Genomic DNA, 20,784 nt, shown 5'->3' with positions numbered 1-20,784 from the left:
CCAGGAGGCCTGAGAGCTGCCCTTGTCCTCACCCTCATTCTCCTGAACTGTACAGTTCAGTGGTGTGCAGTCTACTCGGAACTTACCTGGAAATATCTGTCCAGCCGCTAGTCTCTGTATCATAAGGAGAATTGTTCCTAGGGCCAGGAGACAGAATGGCCGACCCTCCGAGCCTCTCTCAGTGATGCCAGGGTCTCTGTGGTCACATTTCACCGTCCTGATGAAGTGAGTGACAAGGCTCTTCTGGTCTTGAAATGGCTTGAGGGCAGAGGACCTCCTGATGCTCCAGAGAGGAGGAATCTAGAGAGTAGGGTAGGCTGAGGGGACTGGCCCTCACTGCACCCTGTGTCCAGGCACCTCAGCACCCCCAGTGTGGCCCCCAACAGCATCATAATCCAGGTCTTTAAACAGTAACTCAACAAGTTGGTGTCGCCCGCTCACTGTATAGAGTATGGAAGGCACTTAGGTAAGTTTGCAGCTGAATGAGGAGACCAGGTACTTTCCTCAAAGGATTACAAAATATACTGGCAACACTCATGTCTACAGGTGAGTTAAGGAACAGATAATCCAAAGCATGGGATAATCCAGAGGCTTCTGTCTTTCCTCCTGCTGAAGAGCCCTATGCCGTGCCTCAGGGCCTTTGCATCTGCTCTTTCCTGTCCCTGGACTCATCTCTGTGCTATATATATCTTTATGCTGGTTAATTGGAACTCGTCCCTCAGGTCTCAGCTCAGACATTGTGTCTCCCTGAAAGCCTTCCCTCACCCTCTGAGCTTGAACTAGACACCCCTCCTGCAGGGTGTCCTATCATGTTAGAATTAGGCACTCACCCCTGAAATGTCATAGTCCCCTGGGTCTCTGTCTCTCACTACATCATGTCTGTCGTCCCCCTGCCATACCTCAGCCCCTAGAACAGTGCCTGCCAAAAGTTGCACGACTGACTGAATGAGTTGTGTCTAATTGGTTTGGGTCTAGAAATGGTTGGTGACTTTAGAAGCAGATAGTAATTTATACTGCAGAATTACGTTTTGCCGATACAGGTTACCACTGTGAGCGGTCCTTATAAGAGCACACAATAGGGAATAGTGGAGAGAAGCAGCTGGAGATTCCAGTTTTGCTCTGACCCCTCTGGCCTGCCAAACTCACTCAGAGCCTGTCTTTGAATAAGCAGGGCCTTTTCTGAAGGGTTCCGGTTGTCAGTTTCAGAGCAGAATTGCTTCCCTGTGACTTTTTAACATTTGGGTAGGCTGTTTGATCCTCCCGGGGACCCAGTTCCAGCACCTCTAGAATTTGCCCTGATCACCCCTCCCAGCCCCCCACTCCCACCTTCCACGCCCCTTCAAGCCTCCTCACGTGGGTATTGCGGCCTCTGCCTGTCCTTAAATTGAATTATCTACAGGGTCTTGGTTTTCTCCTGTGCTCCTTGCAGAGATCTGCCCTCTCTCCCTGTGCCACCTCAGCCCTCTGTCCTACCTCCCACCTATGTCTTGTGAATGTTCTTTGGTCCCACGTCTGTACCCTGAGGGGTTGTTTATGTCCACTGCAACAGAGGAGGTGCGGTAAAGACAGCTGCATTGAAGGGGGGGTGGAAGGGGGAGGAGGATTAATTATCACAGGGATGTTTGCTTGGAGTTTTAATTAGCCTGCCGTTCCTTACTTCCCCTTTTCGTTCTTTTTCCTTTTCCCCAGCTCAGAACATCCACGTAGAATGTACTTTAGAAACTTGGAATGTTAGGTTTTAACATTCTGCACCCGGAGCCTCAGGGTAATAAATAAATCAGTAAGCTGATCGCCTCAAGTAGTTGGATTGCCAAAGCATTGGGGTAACTTTGGTTCTTCAGTGAATGATCATTTCATGCTAGGGAACAAGGGGTGAATGTGGGCGTAGGGCTTCTCCTGGCCTCTGATTCGTAACCCTGACCGGGGAAGTCGTTATTCCCAGAGCTGTGTGTAACTTACAAACAGCCTGCCAAATGCTCTGTATCCTCCCCTCTGATAGTTTCCCCAAGTTCTGTGTCATAAATACATTTGTCGTTTGCCAGAAGAAGCTTGGGTTTGTTTTGAATCTAACAGGCCCTCTGACACCACACTCTTAAATCTCACTAACAGATCATTTATACCAAAAATGCTACCTTGACAGGAAGAAAGATTGTATGGTTTTCAATTTGGGTTGAAAATCAAATCCAAGTTATAACAACACTGAGACTTCCTGGACCCTATAGGTTAATCATGATTATCTTACCGTGAAATACTTGGTATAGTAGGAACTACTCTCTATTTATTGTTTCTGTCAAAACCTTAGATTGGAAAACTTTTTCCAGTGGGCATGTTGTAATTTCTAAAGATGCACTTATTAATTTCATGGTGTGTTTCAACCATAATATGGTTGTCCTTCTATTTTATGCAATAGGCTGAATAGTATGTTAAATACACATGAAGAACTATTGTTTTACTTTCTGGGTTCTTTTCTGGTTGGAAAAACTACTCCAAATTTGTTTGAGAAGTATAATGCTCATTCATTAGGTTTTGTTTAAATGCAGGACAATTGAACCTTGAAGAATGTGGGGGTAGGGGCGCTGACCCTCTGTGCACTTGAAAATCCACGTATAACTTTTGATCCCCCAAAACTTAACTACTAATAGCCTACTGTTGACCAAGCCTTACTGATAACATAAAAAATAAATTAACTTGTGTTTTGTATGTTATATGTGTTATAGACTATATTCTTACAACAAAGTAAGCTAGAGAAAAGAAAATGTTATTAAGAAAACCATAAGGAAGAGAGAATGCATTTACAGTGCTATACTGTAGTTATCCAAAAAAATCCACGTATAAGTGGACCTGCGCAGCTCAAACCCGTGTTGTTCAAGGGTCAGCTCTAATCTTAATGAGAATCAGGCAAGATTACCCATGGTCTTGCACTTTAGTAGCTCTGGCTTAGTTATACTATATTTCATCCCAATAGGAGGCTGCGAGATTTGTCAATTCTACATGTCCTCACTGATACTCCAAACACCCAGGAAAATCTGCTCCTGTTAGAACCCCTCGTCGCTCTTTCTTCTCCCATTCCTTCAGAGCAGGAAGTGGGGTGCCAGCTCAGAGCTGGGGTCATTTGTGATGTTCTGCTGGAATATTAGGTAACTTAGTAATTTCTCACAGGCTTCTCAGCCCAGAGTCCCATGATTCTGTGTGTTCTGGTTATCTATTGCTGCATAATAAACCTCCCCTAAATTTAATGGTGTAAGAAATTGATAACTGTTTCTCACTGTTCTGTGGGGTGTTTAGCTCAGTTGGTTGCTTCTGACTTGGGCTTTCTGCATGTGGCTTCACACCAGCATTTGCCGGGGCTGCAGGCATCCAAAGGCTTGAGTGGGCTGGCCAGCCGGGATGGCTCATTTCCATGACTGGCAGAAGCTGGCTGTCAGCTGAGAGCTCAGCTGGGCTGCCCACCAGAGCACTGATATGTGACCTCTGGTGTGGCCTGTTCTTCTCAAAGCATGGTAATTGGATTCTAAGAAGGAGCATTCTACCAGTAAGCTTTCCGAGAGACCCAGGCAGAAGCTGCAAGGCTTTTTATGATCTGGCCTCGAAATCCCAGAACATCACTTCTGCCACACTCCAGAGAAGGGACCAAGGCGAGTCCAGGTTCAAGGGTAAGGAAATTAGGCTTTGCCTCTTGTTGCATCTTGACCATCTACCATTCTGTGTGTCGGAAGAGCTTTCTCTAGAAGAATAAGATTACATAAAAATGAAAGGCATGGGAGGCATTGCAGTGAAGGGTAGGGAAGTTATGGGATGCTTCCTATGTATGAATGAATGAATGGCCAGCCTTGTTGGTTAGAACTCAGTACCAGGGAACCCGCACTGAGTGAGCCCATCTCCATGGAAGCTGGTAGCATCCCACAGAGAGAAGCATTCCCATCCAGTGGCCCCAGCCCTAAAGTAACCCACTCATAGTACAGATGATTGAAAAATACCTGGGAAGGGAATTTAACTAGCGCAGTTTAAAAGGCATTTTTCCCTAAAACTCCCCCATGCATGCATCTTGCTCATACTGAGTAGTAAAACTATCTTCATAAATCAGAACTGTACATTACCTCATAAACACATAGGAAACTGTGGAGTAATGTGTCTGGTACAGTTGATTTCTCGCTCACGCCGTGGAGGTGCTTAGAGAAGGCTATGCCCATGGAGTACCTCGTATCCTTAGAACGGATTCTTTGGTGTTTGAGAAAAGATCAAGTTCTGTCCAGGTGCTTGGAAGTCTAATCACCTCCTTGGCCTGAATGAGGAAAACACCTGCCCTATTAATCATTCTGAGTCAGGGGTACCTAGGTTCCTGCAGTGGAGTGTGGCTTGTCTGGATGCGTGGGCCGACAGCTCTCCTGAGGGTGATGAGGGTTACTTTCCACCCTCGTAGCATTGTTTATTGCCCCCTGCATACTCCCCTCTGGCTCCCTGTGGATTCAAATTTGTGTTTATCTGTGTTGAAAATTTAGAGGCAAGATAAACAACATTTCAAGCTATTTATAACCAGAGGCTGTGCCAGGAATGAATTAGGCTTTGCATTAGACATATGTTAAAATGTTGGACTTGGGGAAATGTAGGGAGAATATCCCTTGATGTGAAAAGCGGATATTTAGAGGAGACTGATAGCAGTTTGACCCAGAATATGGTTATATGTACTCTGTTGGCTTATTAAGTACACTCTTGCAGAATGCCAGGTACGGAGGGGCTTGGAGATGCCATGTGGATGGGGCCCATGTTTTTACACTCCCAGGAGGGCCTTTGGCAAGGGTGAGGAACATGGAAGGAGGTAGTGGGGGAGGGGGAGGAATAAGGCACCATACAAACATAGACCCTATGGCCGTGGACAGAGTATGGAAGAGAATGAACTCCACCCCTACGTGCCTTTTTCCGCATGGATCATCCTAGACAGAGGAAACCTCTCCTGATCTTCAGCTCCCGATGGAGAGTCCTCACCTTCTCCATACTGTTCACCTCTCTCTCAGTCAGTCCCACAAATGGAGATCCACAGTTCACCCTCCTTCCTTCCTTCCCTTTTGCCTGCACTTACTGGCAGAACTCCTACTCGGCGCCGGACACGGTGTAACGTGGAGGGAACTCTCACGTTGGGAGTTACACAATAAACAAGGACCCAGACAAATCATGTGATTATGGATTATGATTGGTGTTTTGGGAAAATGGGGGAGTGATAAAGAATAACAGGGGGTTCCCACTTTGGATAAGATGTTCAAGGGGTAGCACCCATGACCCCAACGTCATTGGCTAAACCTTAACATGTATTATATAGTATTTTAAAGTTTCTTAAATTGCATGTTGTTAAGGTTCAAAATAAAACCTGTTTTTGTTTTTTGTTTTTTCCTTTCCAAGTCCATGTTGCAGAATGTCAAATGGAAATTTGGGAGACAGGGGGAAGCCAACCTGGATGGCCAGATGCCATCTGGTTGACACTTTCTTCACCAGCACTTTCTCTCCCTAGGGAAAGGAGACGTGTTTGGAGATGTGTTCTGGAAGGAAGCCACCCTGGCCCAGTCCTGTGCCAATGTTAGGGCCCTGACCTACTGCGACCTGCATGTGATCAAACGGGATGCCCTGCAGAAAGTGCTGGAATTCTACACGGCCTTTTCCCACTCCTTCTCCAGGAACCTCATTCTCACCTACAACTTGAGGAAGAGGGTAAGCTGACAGTTTGGGTTTCTTCTCCACCAAGCGCCGTTTCTGCACACTTAGCATAACCACACGGGCCAGGAAAAGTCCTCTCGCAGTTTCTGTAAGGGGAGCAGTTGTTTCTCTAGAGGTTCTGAGCATGGCTTGCTCTTCAGAGCTTTTGCTATGAAATAAGGGCCAGAGGAATGTTGCTAGATTAAAAGGTGGATTCATTTTGCTGCAGCAGGGATTTGTTCGTGATTGTGTCCATGCGCTTTCCCCCCAGCAATAGCTAGACCTTCGAGCATTTTGAAAAGATCAGTAAAAAAAAGGTCATGAGTCAGTAAAATGGCTGAGGGGGGCTACTTAATTAAAGTAAACTGAATTCTTCCTGGTGACTGGGACTTACTAAATGGTGTGAGGCCATTAGTCAGCTGGTAATAATTTTTAAAAGCTATGAAGATGAGTCAGTTGGGTCTAGAAAATCAGAAAGGTATGGAATCTGATTGCCTAGAGAATATCGTGTAGACACCGGCCAGTTTAATGGGTTGAGAAATGATTAGTAGTTTTAAGAACTGGAGAAGATTTCTTGTCTGAAATGGTTTCATTCACCCTCAAATCATCAGGATTGCTCCATCTGTCTCTGTGAGGGTTAAAGTATTCGTTCGTCTTGTACTCTTGAGGTTTTTCATGACTGATTTCTTGCACGTCTTCTATCTCTCTTAGTGAACAAGGTAGCTCTGACCTATAGGAACCATGTGGAAGGATTCTCATAGGAATCTTTCCAAAAATGACTTCATAATCTTTCCTCCAACATTGTTCTTCGTCTTGTGGTCCTTGTCTCTGTGGACGGCGTATCACTCTGGGGTTCCAAGTTAGAAACGCTGGAATCATGGCTGATGCTTCTCCCCCTCTCCCATGTCTCAGGTTGCTCAGCAAATCCTCTTGGTTCCCCCTAAGCTCTCAAACCTGGGTCCACACTTTACTTCCATCCTTGGGGCCCACCCTGAGCTCTCGGGACACAGCGCCCCAATACAGACCTTCCCTGAGTCCTGCCCCACACAGTACGCTTCTGCCTTGTGTCACTCCTCAATGTGGTATTTCCTCCTTTGGCCAATTGTGTGGCCTTAAAAGCTAATTGGATCATGTCACTTGCTTTGTAAAGACTTTTTGCCCCCACCCTAACTTTAGGATAATGTCTGCACACCTCAGGATGGCCTATGTAGGCTTTTCACATCTGGCCCCAACTTAATCCCCAAGGCCCAACCTCAGCCACTCTTCCCATGCCCCCCTCTGCTAGCCGGACCATTCCCAGCGTGAGAGCTCTCTAGAGCTCTGCAGAGCCCTGGGCTTCTGCGTGTGGCTTCCTTAGCCTGTCCTTCTGTTTTCTCCTGCTGTGTGTGACAAATGCCTGTTAACCCTTAAGACGGCCGAAATGTTTATTTGTTCATTCATCAAACCCAGTATGCACCAGCTGAATGAGACTCGACATGTAAAGCTGAATCACACTCAGGTCCCAATCTCCTGCAACCTAAAATCTAACAGAGAAGATCAACCCAGGAAGGGTAGATGCAGTACATGATGCGAAGTTCAATGAGTGTGATTTATATGAGCTATTGTGGGAACGTGAAGGTGGAGGGCAGCTGAAGGGGGAGTTGGGAAGAAAGTGTTGTGGCAGGGGGTGCGGATACTTGAGCTGAGTCTTAAAGGATTGAGTCTGCCAAACAAAGAGAGGGGGCAGGTGTTGTATTTGGAGGGGCAGTTTGAGTAAAGGCACCGAGGAAGGAAATAGACTTTTGTCTTTCAAGTTCCTTGTACAAGGTTCCAAAGGCCTATCATTGGGTTGCCCCAACAATATGCTCCCACCTGTTTTATTTTACTTTGAGAGAGAGTGAGAGAGAGCACAAGCAGTGGGTGGGGCAGAGGGAGAGAGAGAATCTTAAGTAGGCTCCACACTCAGTGCGTGGAGTCTGACGCAGGGCTCGATCTCACGACCCTGAGATCATGACCTGAGCCGAAATCAAGAGTCAGAGGCTCAGCCACCTGAGCCACCCAGGCGCCCCTGCTTCCACCTGTTTTAAAAATCCCTTAATTGTATTGTCGTGTGTGAGTCCCTGCTCAGAGACCTGGGAGGGCAAGGTCTCGGTGCCTTGGTATCCCCAGTGCCTAACCCAGTACAGAGGATTAATAAACATTTGGGGGTGCAAGGACAGAGAGATGGGATCTCTGGGCCTCAGTTTCCACATTGTGAAATGTGAGGTTGTGGCTGGATCATTTGTATTGGTCTGTGATTTGAAAGCTGGTCATTCAAATTCTAGTGGGGAATGGGCAGTGGTGGAGAAGTGTGCATTCACGCTTCTTCCTTGTTTATTTGGGAGCATGGAATGATTTCTGGTCGTCCTTTTAGCCACGTGGATTCTTCTAAAGTCTGTTTTTTTTTAATTTTTTCCTTCTTTTTATGAAAGCAAGTTGATTATAATCAGCTTTCAGTGTTGCTGATAATATAGGTTGAAAAAAAGCGCAGTTTGGGTTATTTGGAGTAGTAATCATTTTGGAATAATTGTGGATCAAATAAATCTGTCTTAAAAAAAACAAGGACAACAACAAAAACAACAGTGCCTCAGTGGTCAGATTGTTTTTGTAACTACAGAGTGATTGACGACTCTTGCAGAAAGGAAGCCTCGGGGGCGGCATTTTTGAAGGGCTGATGGAGAGGAGGATTGGGCAGGGTCTGTGTGGCCACAAGCATCCAAGCTGTAGGAGTTATGAGAAAGAACTTGGGAAAGATCAGAGGTGTCCAAGTAGGCAGCGCCGAGTGGTCCTTAAGATATTTAGGCACTCCCTAGATACCCCTCAGACATGTTGTGGAGGGGACTGAGGCACCCAATGGAGAGTCACACCAGTTGACCTTCAAAAGTCCTTCCAGTTGCAAGGGCCTATGAGTCTGGTATGGATCCAAGACAATTTTAGTGAGATCCTCTTCCTTTATAGGAAGAGGTAGCCATTCTTTTTCTTGGAAAAAAGAGGCTTGTCATTTTGGTGTTGCCATTGTAATTGCTCATTGTGTCCTTCTGAGAATTAATTCATAGTTACATAGGGCATAGAAGACAAGAACATTACATGCATGAATTATTCTTGTAGCTATTTTTTTTTTTCTGGCAAAGTAAAGTGTATTCTTGTGGCTGTTTCTGTCTTGGCAAAATCGAGTGTTATTTGCAAAGATTCCTGAGAACAGAGTGCCTTTGACATCTGCTTGGGGAGTTGTGTGGTTCTGTCGATGTCCTCTAGTGCACAGCAAAAACTTGGAGCCAGAAGGTGTGTCTGTGGCCATCCAGTCTGTCCTCCATTTTCCCCACCACCCTCATTTCACAAATAGGACCTTTCAGAGAAAGGTCACAGAGTTGGGTCAGTAACGAAAGAATTGGAGCCGGAAATGACTCAATGCACAGGCCTCTTGCTGGTTCTCCCAGCTTCATGGCCTCCCCTGGCCTTTGCATTCTTACCCTTACCCCCGTATCCCCAAATCCATGTGTGTGAGCACCACCCTGCTCTCGGCACCACTCTTGGGACCCAACTCAGGAAGGGACATGTCACCTTCCTCGGTTTCCTCCGAAGACACCTGAAGTCCTAGGCAAGGGTGAAAGAGGCAGAACCCGGGAGCCAATCTAGCATTTTCCTTGCCTTTGGGCACCGAGCCAGATGAGACCTGGGTCTGTGTCCCGCCTCTGCCACTTAGTGCTTCTGCAAGTTGTAAGTGCTTCCCCATCTGTAAAATGAGGGCAATGAGAAGTTCTACCTTGTAGCGCAATTGTGAGGATGAAATAAGATAGTTCCGGCAAAGCTCGCATACAGGTTCTCGCACACGGTACGTGCTCCATTCCGTTATCATTTTGTTTTATCCACTTGACACCCTGCTCCCCTCTACTCTTTATTATCATGTGCCTTTTGGAAAATAAGAAGAAGGCAGTTCTTCTGCCTTTGCTTATAGAGGGTACTCGCTCTGCAGAACGTTCTGCAGGGCGGATGTTGTCTCCGCACCTCTTGCCGCCGAGGAGGTGTTGGCTGCTGTGGAATGCTGACATGCTGCCGGCCCCACTGTCTCGTCAGCTCCCCGAGTAGAGACGTCAGCACTCACTCTTCTCGCTAGTTTCATTCACGGAGGGAGAAAGTAGGCCGTTCCAGCATCTTAGTTCCGTCACCAGGGAGTCAGGGGTTTGCCAAGAGGAAAGCACCGCATCCTTGATTCTTCTGAGGACGTGGCACGTAGTTGTCCATGAAAAGTAAGGGAAAGTGGAGCCTTCCTCATCCCAGACCCATGGCATTCTCGGGGACAAGGCTCTCTGGGCATTTCCCTCCAGGCTCTGGGTGATCTTTTCTCTGCACTCAGAGCTTCTCACAACACTGATAACATTATCATCAGCTCCCGATATTGTGCGAGCAGCAACCTCCAGCACAAAGTTAGGCTGTGTCTTAGGTTAGATTATTCAGTCCTGAGAACAGCCTCATGGCATTATAGTATCAGTCCCATTTCTCAAAGGAATAAACTAGGACCCTGGGGAGAAGAGAATCACTTCTCCAAGGTCACCCAGCCAAGAAGCGGCAGGTTCCAAACCCCACACGTGTCCCTGATGCTAAGCAGCGTTGTGTCGTCCAGTAAAGGCTGACTCTCAGCTTTTCCTGTGTTAGCGTTCTTTGGCTTCTGCTTTCTCCGGTTTATTGACTTTTCAGAGGTGGCACAGATTACCTCCAAAGTATCTTCACTATCTCCCAGCACACTCAGAAACTTGTGCAGTAAAAAGGAAGGGAGGGAGGGAGGGAGGGAGGGAGGGAGGGAGGGAGGAAGGAAGGAAGGAACTAATTTGTATAGTGAATCATAGTAACATCCCAGTTTGGGAGACATGAGAATTTTCTCCCTCAGAGTGATGACCATACCATGGCCAGGTGTGCGGGAGAGGCATAGTGGTTAGGTTAGGCAGTAGGCTAACCTGGCCATGATATTAGTAACTTAACTAAACAGAGCACCAGCTTTGGGGTGAGGAACCTGGGTTTGAATCCTGGTTTTGACTACTGACTAGCTGTGTGCCCTTGGGAAAGTTACTAAACTATTCTAAGCGCATCTGTAAAAAGGGTCTAATAAAAGTCCCTCCTAATTAGGTTTACTGAGAAGATCATATGCATTTAAACAAGGAAAGTGACATAGTACCTGTCGGAACCACTCGATACCTATTTGTACCCTTCTCTCCACAGCCCATTCTCTCCATCCACCTTCAGCCTTAGCAGTTCTGAGCTCATGCTTTGCTCCCCTTTGTTTATAACCAGACCCTTTCTTTAATCAGTGTCTCCCTTGGGCTCTACTGTCCCTTCAACCTGGGATGAGGGTTCACTTCCCAGCAGGTGCTAGCTAGGAGATTGGGTTCTCCTGCTCATCATTAGGACAGTAGAGAAAATGTACCACAATTAAATGATGTATTGTAGACAAGTTATTACGTAATTAACAGCAGTCAGTGCATGGGCTAATTGGCATGTAGGAAATTGGTGGGGTGGTTTTCCTTCTCTGTGTGTGGGGCTTTATTTTTAAAGCCAATGTTGTTGTGGTTTTGAGTATGTTTTGCGTACCTTGTGCTTATGGTAATTTGTTCCAGGATGGATTTTTCTTAGCTTGATAAGGCCCCAGCCTAGTGAGTTTGGGAGGGAGCTGAGACTATAGTTACTGGTGGCTTCCAAGCAGGGGCCTCCTAATGCCTCTTTTCTGCAATGAGGTTGCCATAGTGAACTGTCTTAAATACTGTACATACACTTCTAGCCTTTCCCCCTCCTCGGTAACCAAAGGGCATTTTCTTCTGGAAAGGAGAAGGTGAAAGCATTGGAGTCTTGGAAAAAAGAGCTCAGTTCGGGAAAGCCTCTCGGTTTTCTTTCTGCGCAAATCCTCGTGGAAGGTGTTGAGATGGAAAGAAAGATCCCAAGGCCAGGTGCTTAGCAATGTATCCCCTCCCCCACTGAATCATCACAGCCTAAGGTTTAAAAATGATCTCTACACAGCCCATATTTTTTTTTTTTTTGGTCATCCTTCCATAGTGAGGACTTCTGTGGAATTAAAATCATCTATTAGACTGTCAGATTATAAAGATAATAAAATCAGGGTGTTAGAATTAGGGGTGGGGGCAGGGGACAGATGATGCGAGTGATGAGACCATAATTCTTTCAGGAACAGCAACATAAAAATCAAAGCCAAGGCCCTTTTCCCACAAGAGGATCAGGGGATGATCTTAAGGACCTGAGTAGACTTCCATGGATCCTTAGGCATCCTCCCTAATACCCCAAGAACATGTAGCAGAGCCCCGCAATGATCCCTGGGGGGTGGGAGACAATGAAAGCACTCCATGCTTTGTGGAATCAGCTTCAACTGCAGGGGGCCAGGGTATATGTGGACATTTCCAAGGAAGCAGTAAGTTCTGGGATGCAGGTGGGCTTTGAAGCTAGATCTATGCATCTGGGCTCAGCCACGTGCTTGCTAGGGGTGAGGGTGCAGGGGGGAGACTGAACAAGTATAGCTATTCCTCTTCTGGGGACTCATCGTGTTTACTCCAAAAGATAGCCGTGGGAAGGATGATCGAGGGCCGGGCACAGTGCGTTACACATGTGCAGGGGCACAGTCAAGTTACTTTCCTTCCATTGTCCATAGGAATGGGGGTAGCAGAGCGAAGAAGGAGAGCAGGAGCCCTAATAGTGTGGCTCATAGAATAAGCACGTGGAGACAGCAGAGTGGCGGTTATAAATGTGCACTCTGGAGTCAGAGTTCTTGGGTTCAAATCTTGGCTTTCCTTAGTGATTATGGGCCAGTTATCCAAACTCCCTGAGCCCTGGTTCATTCACTTATAAAATAGGAATAGTAATAGTACCTTAGAAGGGTACTTTGTCATAGGAAGATCTCAGTGTATGTGTTGTTCTCATTATTGTTAATGATGAGCTCAACTTTTCTGGAAATGAAGAGATCCCATCAGGTGCTAAACGTTTTAAAAGGGGAGTAGGGGCTGAAATTTAACACCTGGAAATCCCCCAGACAGATGATTCCAAGATCTGTGCCTGGGCCTCTCAGGTAGCACCAAAGGAAGAGGTGATTCATCCGGGAGGTTTGGTAAAGAATGGCTCTTCTGGGCTCGTCACAGATCCTGCTTTCCTCCTAAGGCAGAATGGATAGAGGGAATGGTAGAGTCCAATGTGAAGGAGGTGCTGGGGGAGGGCAGTTGTAATTTATCTTACCCCTTATCAACCTTGATGCACTATTACATAGTATGTTTACCACAATTTAGAAAAGATCTGTCCAAGTTTAGAGAACCATGAGGCCCAGTGCAGTCCTTTGGAGAGTAATGTATCTGCCTAATATTTCTTAGAAGTGTGTGATTGATTCGTAATAAGCAGGGTAGTGTTAATGAGTCCCAGATCATGGGTTCAGTCCCCAGGTGAGCAAGCTGGCTTTCCGAGGTCTCAGGAGTTGAGTCCAGCATTTCGCACATTTATTTGACACCCCCCCCCAACACTTTTTTGAATTACACCAGGAGTTTCTACTCTCTACTCCAATATAGCTATTGGCATCCATCAGACCTGGTGTTTTCCCGAACATCTCTAGAAACAGGGACTAGATGCTCTTCAGTGTCTCTTCTGGCTTAAATGGTCAGTGGCCTGTAGAATGGACAGGTCCTGTCTGTGAAACATCAAGAAGCCAAAGATAATTCTAGCAGTGGAAGTCCTGCTCACTCGCCCTCAGTGAAACCCCGAGCGGAGACCGCTGGCAGAGTCTCCCTGCTCTTAGAGCATCCTCCTGAACTCAGCTTTCCCCCACCACCCCTCCAGTGGTGCAGTCCTGTCTAGTGAGCAGTGGCCTTAGGTTACCAGCGAGCAGTTTTGTCCCCATCCCGGCAACCCATGTGTTAATCCCGGCTGCTCACGGATGCCTTCTCCCTGGCTCCACCAGTCCCTTATTGGCCCAGTCACATTTCATGTTCCTACCCCATCTGCCCTGTTTCTGTGCTTCCTTGTTTTAAGTGCTTCTTCCACTCTTAAAAATGTGCTCTTTGGCTTTGAACATGTTCTTATGAATTTTGCCAGTGAGTCATGGAGGTTTTTATTCTAGCCTGCGCTTTTACTAAGTGGAGAGCTAGGATTGCAACCCAGGCAACCTTTCATAATAATAACTGCCTTCTAAGATGTTAGATTAATGGAAGCAAATGTTAGTTCAGCCCCTCCAAGGGGGCTTTGAACACCTGCCTCAGGAGATCATACACAAAATCTATCCCAGACCAGATGTCCATGCAGATGGTTTCTGGTGTAATGTGTGTGATGGGCCCGCCCAATTCTGGTGCTTCTCATTGCTAACTCTGTTGGTTGCAATTTACTTGTGACTAGTGTTACTTAATGGTCTTGTCCTCCCTGTATTTAACTTAGGCTTCTGGGGTGAAGCTCTGAGTCCACAATGGGGCCCTGACTCCATATAGCATCTCTTTAATCTCTCTAGTGTAGGCGAGGCCCCCTGTCTTTTGATCCAATAAGTACCAGTCACTTTCTCTTTGTAGCTCTCATCAAACTTCCAATGAACTGTTCACTGTAGGTCATTTTTTGCAATCTAGAAGCTCTGTAAGGGCTGGGCCTTGTCTACCTGATCTCTCTTTCCTGATCAGCTCTCTTAGAGCTTGGTACAAAGTAAGCATTCGATAACTGAATGAAGGAATGAACAAGTGGGCCAACCAACCATCCATCCTCCAACCAGCAAATGAGCATACAAGTACACCAACTTCCTTCTTGTTATTGCTGTAGGTTTTTAAAGCCTTGACTATAAGATGGTATCTGTAGAGACACCTCTCCTTCTGTCTGTCTCTGAAACTTTGCCCATATATCCTATCTCATCCCACTCGCCTTTTCTCTCTCCCAGGCCCCGAGTATAGAGGTTTTTCAGCCTCTGTAGGTACCACTGATGCCAACCTAAGATAATAATAATCACCCCCATTTATTGAGTATCTCCCAGGCCCAGTATGTGCTATAGCCTTTATATGCATCATTATCTCATTAAGATGCTGAGGAAACTAAGGCTCAATTAGGTGAAATAATTTGCCCCAGATCCAATAAGCTAAATGGAACTGGAATTTGAGCTCAAGTCTGGCAATTGCCAAGACCATACTCTTGCTTTTGTGCCCCTCCTCTAAGTGGGGACCCCACTTCACTGATCCGGGGATAGCAGCCCTGGTTCACGAACCTTCAGTTCCCTGGGAGGAGGCCATCAGCCAAAGGCTGGCTTTAGAGGCCGTAGCATGCCCTGCCTGTGTCCTGTATCATTCTATTAGAAAGCAGGCCCTTGGCTGCTGCCTAAGGGCATCTGGGCCTCATGGAGGCGCCATGGGGCTAGATGGCTGATGGCCTTTGAATGTTTGTATTTGTTCAGAGAAAGGAGAAGGGGATGCTATTGAGTCACATAGTCCAACGACGGAGCAGAAAGAGGCAGAGTGATCCTCCTGACAAGTTCTCTGTGGGTCAGCTCTGTTACCACAGCAGAAGCAGAGACTTGCGATGGTGTGTGGCAAAGCTGCAGTTTGTTTCAGTCCATCATGAAAGGCCACTTGACTGGAGGTGTGCAGCTGGACATGCCCCTGAAGATCAGGCCATGGCCCCCATGTTGGTCAGGGAGAGGCCTTAACATCAGAGTGCGGATATGGTAGCCATGAGTCTAATGCCCCTTCTAGCCCAGGAGTAGTTAGTAAAGGCTGTGAGGGGGTGATTTTGAGGTGGATAGTGATGGTGGAGGGGGAATTTACCTGACTGGGAGAGAAATACAGTCCTTCGCAAGCACCCCTATACCTCACGGTGCACAGGGCACAATACAGTCCTTTGTGGGTGCCCCTATACCTCACGGTGGACAGGGCACGGATGGTTGGTTAAATAGCTGACACTCAATCAGGAAGATGTCTTTGCATGGATGATGGGAGAACACTGAATCTGAATCATTAAGAATGATTAGAATCTGGGAAGAGAGGGCCTCGGAGGGAAGCCACTGGCCAGTTTGCCCATCCCCCAGGTTTTGTTCTTGCTCCTTCCCCACCTGGTTTTGAAGACTCCACAAGGGAACTGTCCCAGACTTACAGGTTAGGGGCAGCTTCGGCTTCAGGGTTTGACTTTTCTGGAGGTGCCTAGAGACCCCAAGGAGAAGTGGACCAACAGAGGACGTGACACTTTCAGAGGCCTGAGGGAGCTTGATGCCTCTTCCACACTCTTCCCACTGCACCTGCTAATGCTATAGGACCCCGGTCTCCCCTCAAACCTCTCACTTTCCAGGTTGTTTTAAAATCCTCCTGACTGTCCCCAGGTGGCCTGAAGTAGAAAGAGCCAGCATATTTTCCATGACAGATTTAATTTTTAAAAAGCCCCTTGCTATAGGTGACATGCAGAAGATGGTGTCTTATCCCTGGGAGATCAATTTGCAGACAGCTCCTGCATTCATTCTGCTGCATTTCCCAGCGCGTTTCTTGCAAATGCTTAAATCAGCTTCTGGTTCACTGGGTATGAATTTCTGAAAGGGGATCCTTGTTCAGAGGATAGCACCTAAAATCCTGCCCTCCCCAGGCTGGAGCACATCATACATTTGGCACTTCCTGTAGGTGAGGCATGCAAGTGCATCCTAACCCTGTTGGACCTCTGTGACCATGTGGACGAAGCTGGATCCCAGTGACTAGAAGCAGGGTGAGGACTTCCCCAGGCTTGGGACAAATCCTATCAGCAGGAGGCAGGTGGTGGAGTTGGGGTTGGGGGGGTGAAGAATAACAGGAATAAGAAATGTAAGAATAAGAAATGGCATAAATACTAAAAATCATTGGTGATGGGTGTTAACTGGACTTGTTGCAGTGATCATTTTGCAATATATACAAATACAGAATCATTGTATCGTATACCTAAAATGAATAGAATTCGGTATGTTGATTAGATTTCATTTAAAACAATACTGGAAAGCCTGACAAAACCAAGCTCATTACTGAGGATGGCAGCTAGCGGCATGCCATGCGGGAAACCTTTCCTTCCCGAAAGCCCCTCACTCAAGCACATGGAGGAATTCTGCCTTTGGAATTTGACTTAACTTGATTTCATCAAAGAGATGATGAAATGATTATGTAAGGCTCGGGCGGCGTGAAGGGTGCTGCCTTTCTCTGATATCTTCCCTATGTGGTTTACACTTGGCCCTGGGAGGACTTGGGAAATCTGGGCAAAGCTACTTTCTTTTGCCCTAGGACAGCGAGGAGCTGGGGCAAGACCCGGGCTAAGGGAAAAAGAGGGGATTGAGAAGTCAAGGTAAAGGATACCTGTGACTGAGAATGGCTAAAATTAACAAGTCAGGAAACGACAGATGTTGGTGGGGATGTGGAGAAAGGGGAACGCTCCTACACTGTTGGTGGGAATGCGAGCTGGTGCAACCACTCTGGAAAACAGTATGGAGGTTCCTCAAAAAGTTGAAAATAAAGCTACCATATGACCCAGCAATTGCATTACTGGGTATTTACCCCAAAGATACAAATGTAGGGATCCGAAGGGGTATGTACACCCCGATGTTTATAGCAGCAATGTCCACAATAGCCAAACTGTGGAAAGAGCCAAGATGTCCATCGACAGAGGAATGGATAAAGAAGATGTGGTATATATACACAATGGAATATTATGCAGCCATCAAAAGGAATGAGATCTTCCCATTTGCAACGACGTGGTTGGAACTGGCGGGTGTTATGCTGAGTGAAATAAGTCAATCAGAGAAAGACATGTATCCTATGACCTCACTGATATGAGGAATTCCTAGTCTCAGGAAACAAACTGAGTGTTGCTGGAGTGGTGGGGGGTGGGAGGGATGGGGTGCTGGGTGATAGACATTGGGGAGGGTATGTGCTATGGTGAGCGCTGTGAATTGTGCAAGACTGTTGAATCACAGACCTGTACCTCTGAAACAATATACGTTAAAAAAAAAAAGAAAAAGATAGCAGGAGGGGAAGAATGAAGGGGGGGAAATCGGAGGGGGAGAAGAACCATGAGAGACTGTGGACTCTGAGAAACAAACTGAGGGTTCTAGAGGGGAGGGGGGTGGGAGGATGGTTAGCCTGGTGATGGGTATTAAGGAGGGCACGTTCTGCGTGGAGCACTGGGTGTTATGCACAAAACAGTGAATTATGGAACACTACATCAAAAACTAATGATGTAATGTATGGTGATTAACATAACAATAAAATTTTTTTAAAAATTACAAATATTGACAAAAAAAAAGGATACCTGTGACTGGAGAGTTTCAGGAGGATGAGTAGATTTTGCAAATAGTATTTATTGAAGAGAGGAGCCTGGCACCTGCTCTGCGCAGCTGAACTTGGCCTGGGGATGCACATGCCTTTGCTAACCCCAGACTGCGAGCTGGGCTAGAAGAACAACCCAGGGAAGAGCTTGTCTGCCAAATCCAGTTTTCCCGATCCTTCTGCCCCGAGGCCAGATGAATGTAGCAGCAGAGTGGCTTTGTTGACTATTAGGCTGCATGTTGAGGCAGCTGGGAAGCTGCCAGCATTTTCATCCTGGACTTTCTGCTTAAGCTCTGCCTAATTCCACTCTGACATTTCTCTCAGGTTAGAACCTGAACAGACATGCTTTGGGCTCAAGGGCTCAAGTCTTGCTCACTGGCGCTGGAGGCATCTCCTAATCTTCTGTTGTCATGAGCGACGAAGCTCCTCCGAATCTATAACCAACCGTTTCGAGCACGGTTTCCATTTCCAGCAGGCCCAACTCCACTGATGGGAGAGCTACAGCCCAGGCCCCTGTGCTCTGTGCTTCCTCCTTCCCCTCTCCCACTGCCGGTTACTGCTCCAAGTGTTGGCTCACGCAGGGGGCCAGAGCGTGAGGAGTTGTCCCTTTGTCACTGCATGGGTGCTGGCTTCCATCTGCTTCTGCAGAGCCGGGCACGGTTTGCCTCTGTGCGTGCACGCCCCTCGTGCAGCCATGGCTGGAAGTTTGCAGGCTTCTCAGTGGACTGGTCTGACAGTGTGTGTGTGTGCGTGTGCGTGTGCGTGTGCGTGTGCGTGTGCGTGTGCGCGCGCGCGCGCACACAGCATTCCCTCCCATCAGTGATTAGTCCTAAAGAAGGCTGGATCCAATCCCCCCCAGCATCCTGTTCCTCTCCCAGCGAGTGTTGTGGGGTCAGCTCCTCTTGGCTAGGGAAGTGGGTTTTTTCCCTTAGGATTAGAGGTAAAGATCAGCCTGACATTTGTAAGCTTGATAACGCTGTAAAGTGCCACATGTATTCAGCTGTTATTTGTCCATGTGTGTACTTTCTAGAAGGTAAATGCCCCCATTTGGGGTCACTGGCCAGAGCCCCAGATCCTTAGTAATTACAGAGCATAAAGGGGGGAAGGGAGAAGAGAAACTGCACCTGTTATGTACTCTGAGTACAAGGCTTTGTAGGCCAGGGGCCTTGGATGGCATCTACAAATAATTCATGGCTACAATCCCCCCCAGTGAGTTTACTATAGATTATTTATGATCCTGAGGCTCTGGTTCAGGAGACAAAAGATGCTCCTCCGTGGAAGCAGTGGGAAGCAGTACACCAAGGTCCCAGCCCAGAGCTTGGGAACAAATGTCCAGGGGATGGTACTTCCTCCCCTCTGTGAGGCCAGCAACAGCCGCTCAGAGGCGCTGGCCTCCTGCTCTCTTGGGCTAGCGGTGGTGTCGAGACTCCAAGTTTCGATCACTGTTGACTTAGCTTCCACTTTATTTGCACATCTTTCCTATTGTCTGCGTGTGTCTGGTATGGCACGGGAGTCGCAGATTTTCCTCATCCGTCTTGAGCTCGCCAAGGAAAAGAAACTCATCCAGTTGGAAACTTCTTGGGAGTGGCACCGTGGCATCTCCCTTCCAACTCCGGACCCTCACTCAGCCAGGGCACCCCCAAGCGTCTCCCTTCCCTGTGGTTGCGGTCATAGATTACCATGCACTGAGTGGTTTAAGACAACGGAAATTTACTCTCTCACACTTCTGGAGGCCGGGGGTCCAAAGTCAAGATGTCAGCAGGGCCGCACTCCCTCCAAAGGCTTGAGGGCAGAATCTTTCCTAGCTTCTCCCAGCTTCTGGTGGCTCCTGGCACTTGCTAGCTTATGGAAACGTAACTGCGGTCTCTGCCTCTATGTGCAGATGGCCTCATCCCTAGCCTCTGTGTGTCAAATCTACCCTTCCTTTCTCTTACAAAGACACTGGTGGTTGCATTCCGGGCCTACTCTAATTCCAGGACGATCTCATGTCCAAGTCTCTACATTAATTACATCTGCAAATAGCCCATTTCCCAATAAGGTCACATGTATAGGTACAGGGATTTAGGCCTTGCACCTGTGTTTTGGGAAACCACTCTTTTCCTCCCCCCTTCCCTCTCTTCTTCCTCTTCCTCCTCTGCTCCCCTTTTCTCCTCTTCCTCCTCTTCCCGAGTCCCCTCCCAGCACAGGAATCTATTTTTTCTCATAAGGAATATTCTTGTATAAGCTCTGCTCCTTCTCCTGGATGGTTCTTGGAATAAGGTCCAAGTGTTTGGTTAATCCTAGTTCCTTTGAATCTTAGAGTGAAATATTTTCCTTTGCTTTTCTCATGAGTAGTGTACTTAGTACCCAGTGGAACTCTGTTTGAAAGAGAGATTGACAAAATACAGAAAGCACCAGGATCTCAGAAAAGAGTTTTGTGTTAGACATTAGAGAGAACGTCCTGCTGTCAGAGGCTGTGAGATGTTGGTAAGTAATACCCAGCGCAGATGGTCAAGAACAACCTCTGCTTGACCTTCCAGCTCTGATCTCTCATATTCTCATTCTAAAAGCCTCTCATGGTTCCTTACAGCCTCAGAATAAAGCCCAGACCCAGGGATCTCGTGTCAGCCCGTACTTCCAGCTACAGAGCAGAAGGCACCTTCATGCTGGTGTCTGATGTCCAACCACACTGATAGTTCCAGAACGTTCCATGTACTTACTTCTGTGTATGTCATCTGGCTTGGAGCGCCCCTCACCCTACCTCACCTCCTCCCACAGTTCCCAACCCAGCCATCAAAACCCCTACTCAGATTCTACTTCCCACCAA

The 20,784-nt window shown here is 47.2% G+C and overlaps 1 protein-coding gene across 2 annotated transcripts in view; it reads left to right on the top strand.

The window, feature by feature from the left end:
* KCNH1 (potassium voltage-gated channel subfamily H member 1) overlaps positions 1–20,784 on the top strand; it is a 355,728-nt gene that overhangs the window by 269,231 nt on the left and 65,713 nt on the right. For both annotated transcript variants that reach the window (XM_028125823.1, XM_028125822.1), the window contains exon 10: positions 5,504–5,700. In XM_028125823.1, coding sequence (XP_027981624.1) covers positions 5,504–5,700 — 197 coding nt within the window. The remainder of the gene's footprint in view (positions 1–5,503; positions 5,701–20,784) is intronic.

Source organism: Eumetopias jubatus, unplaced genomic scaffold (genome assembly GCF_037043125.1).
Source record: "Eumetopias jubatus isolate StellerSeaLion01/CBP00866 unplaced genomic scaffold, mEumJub1_p1.0 scaffold_12, whole genome shotgun sequence".
Classification (NCBI taxonomy): domain Eukaryota; kingdom Metazoa; phylum Chordata; class Mammalia; order Carnivora; family Otariidae; genus Eumetopias; species Eumetopias jubatus.
This window is presented reverse-complemented; position numbering and strand designations above follow the sequence as displayed.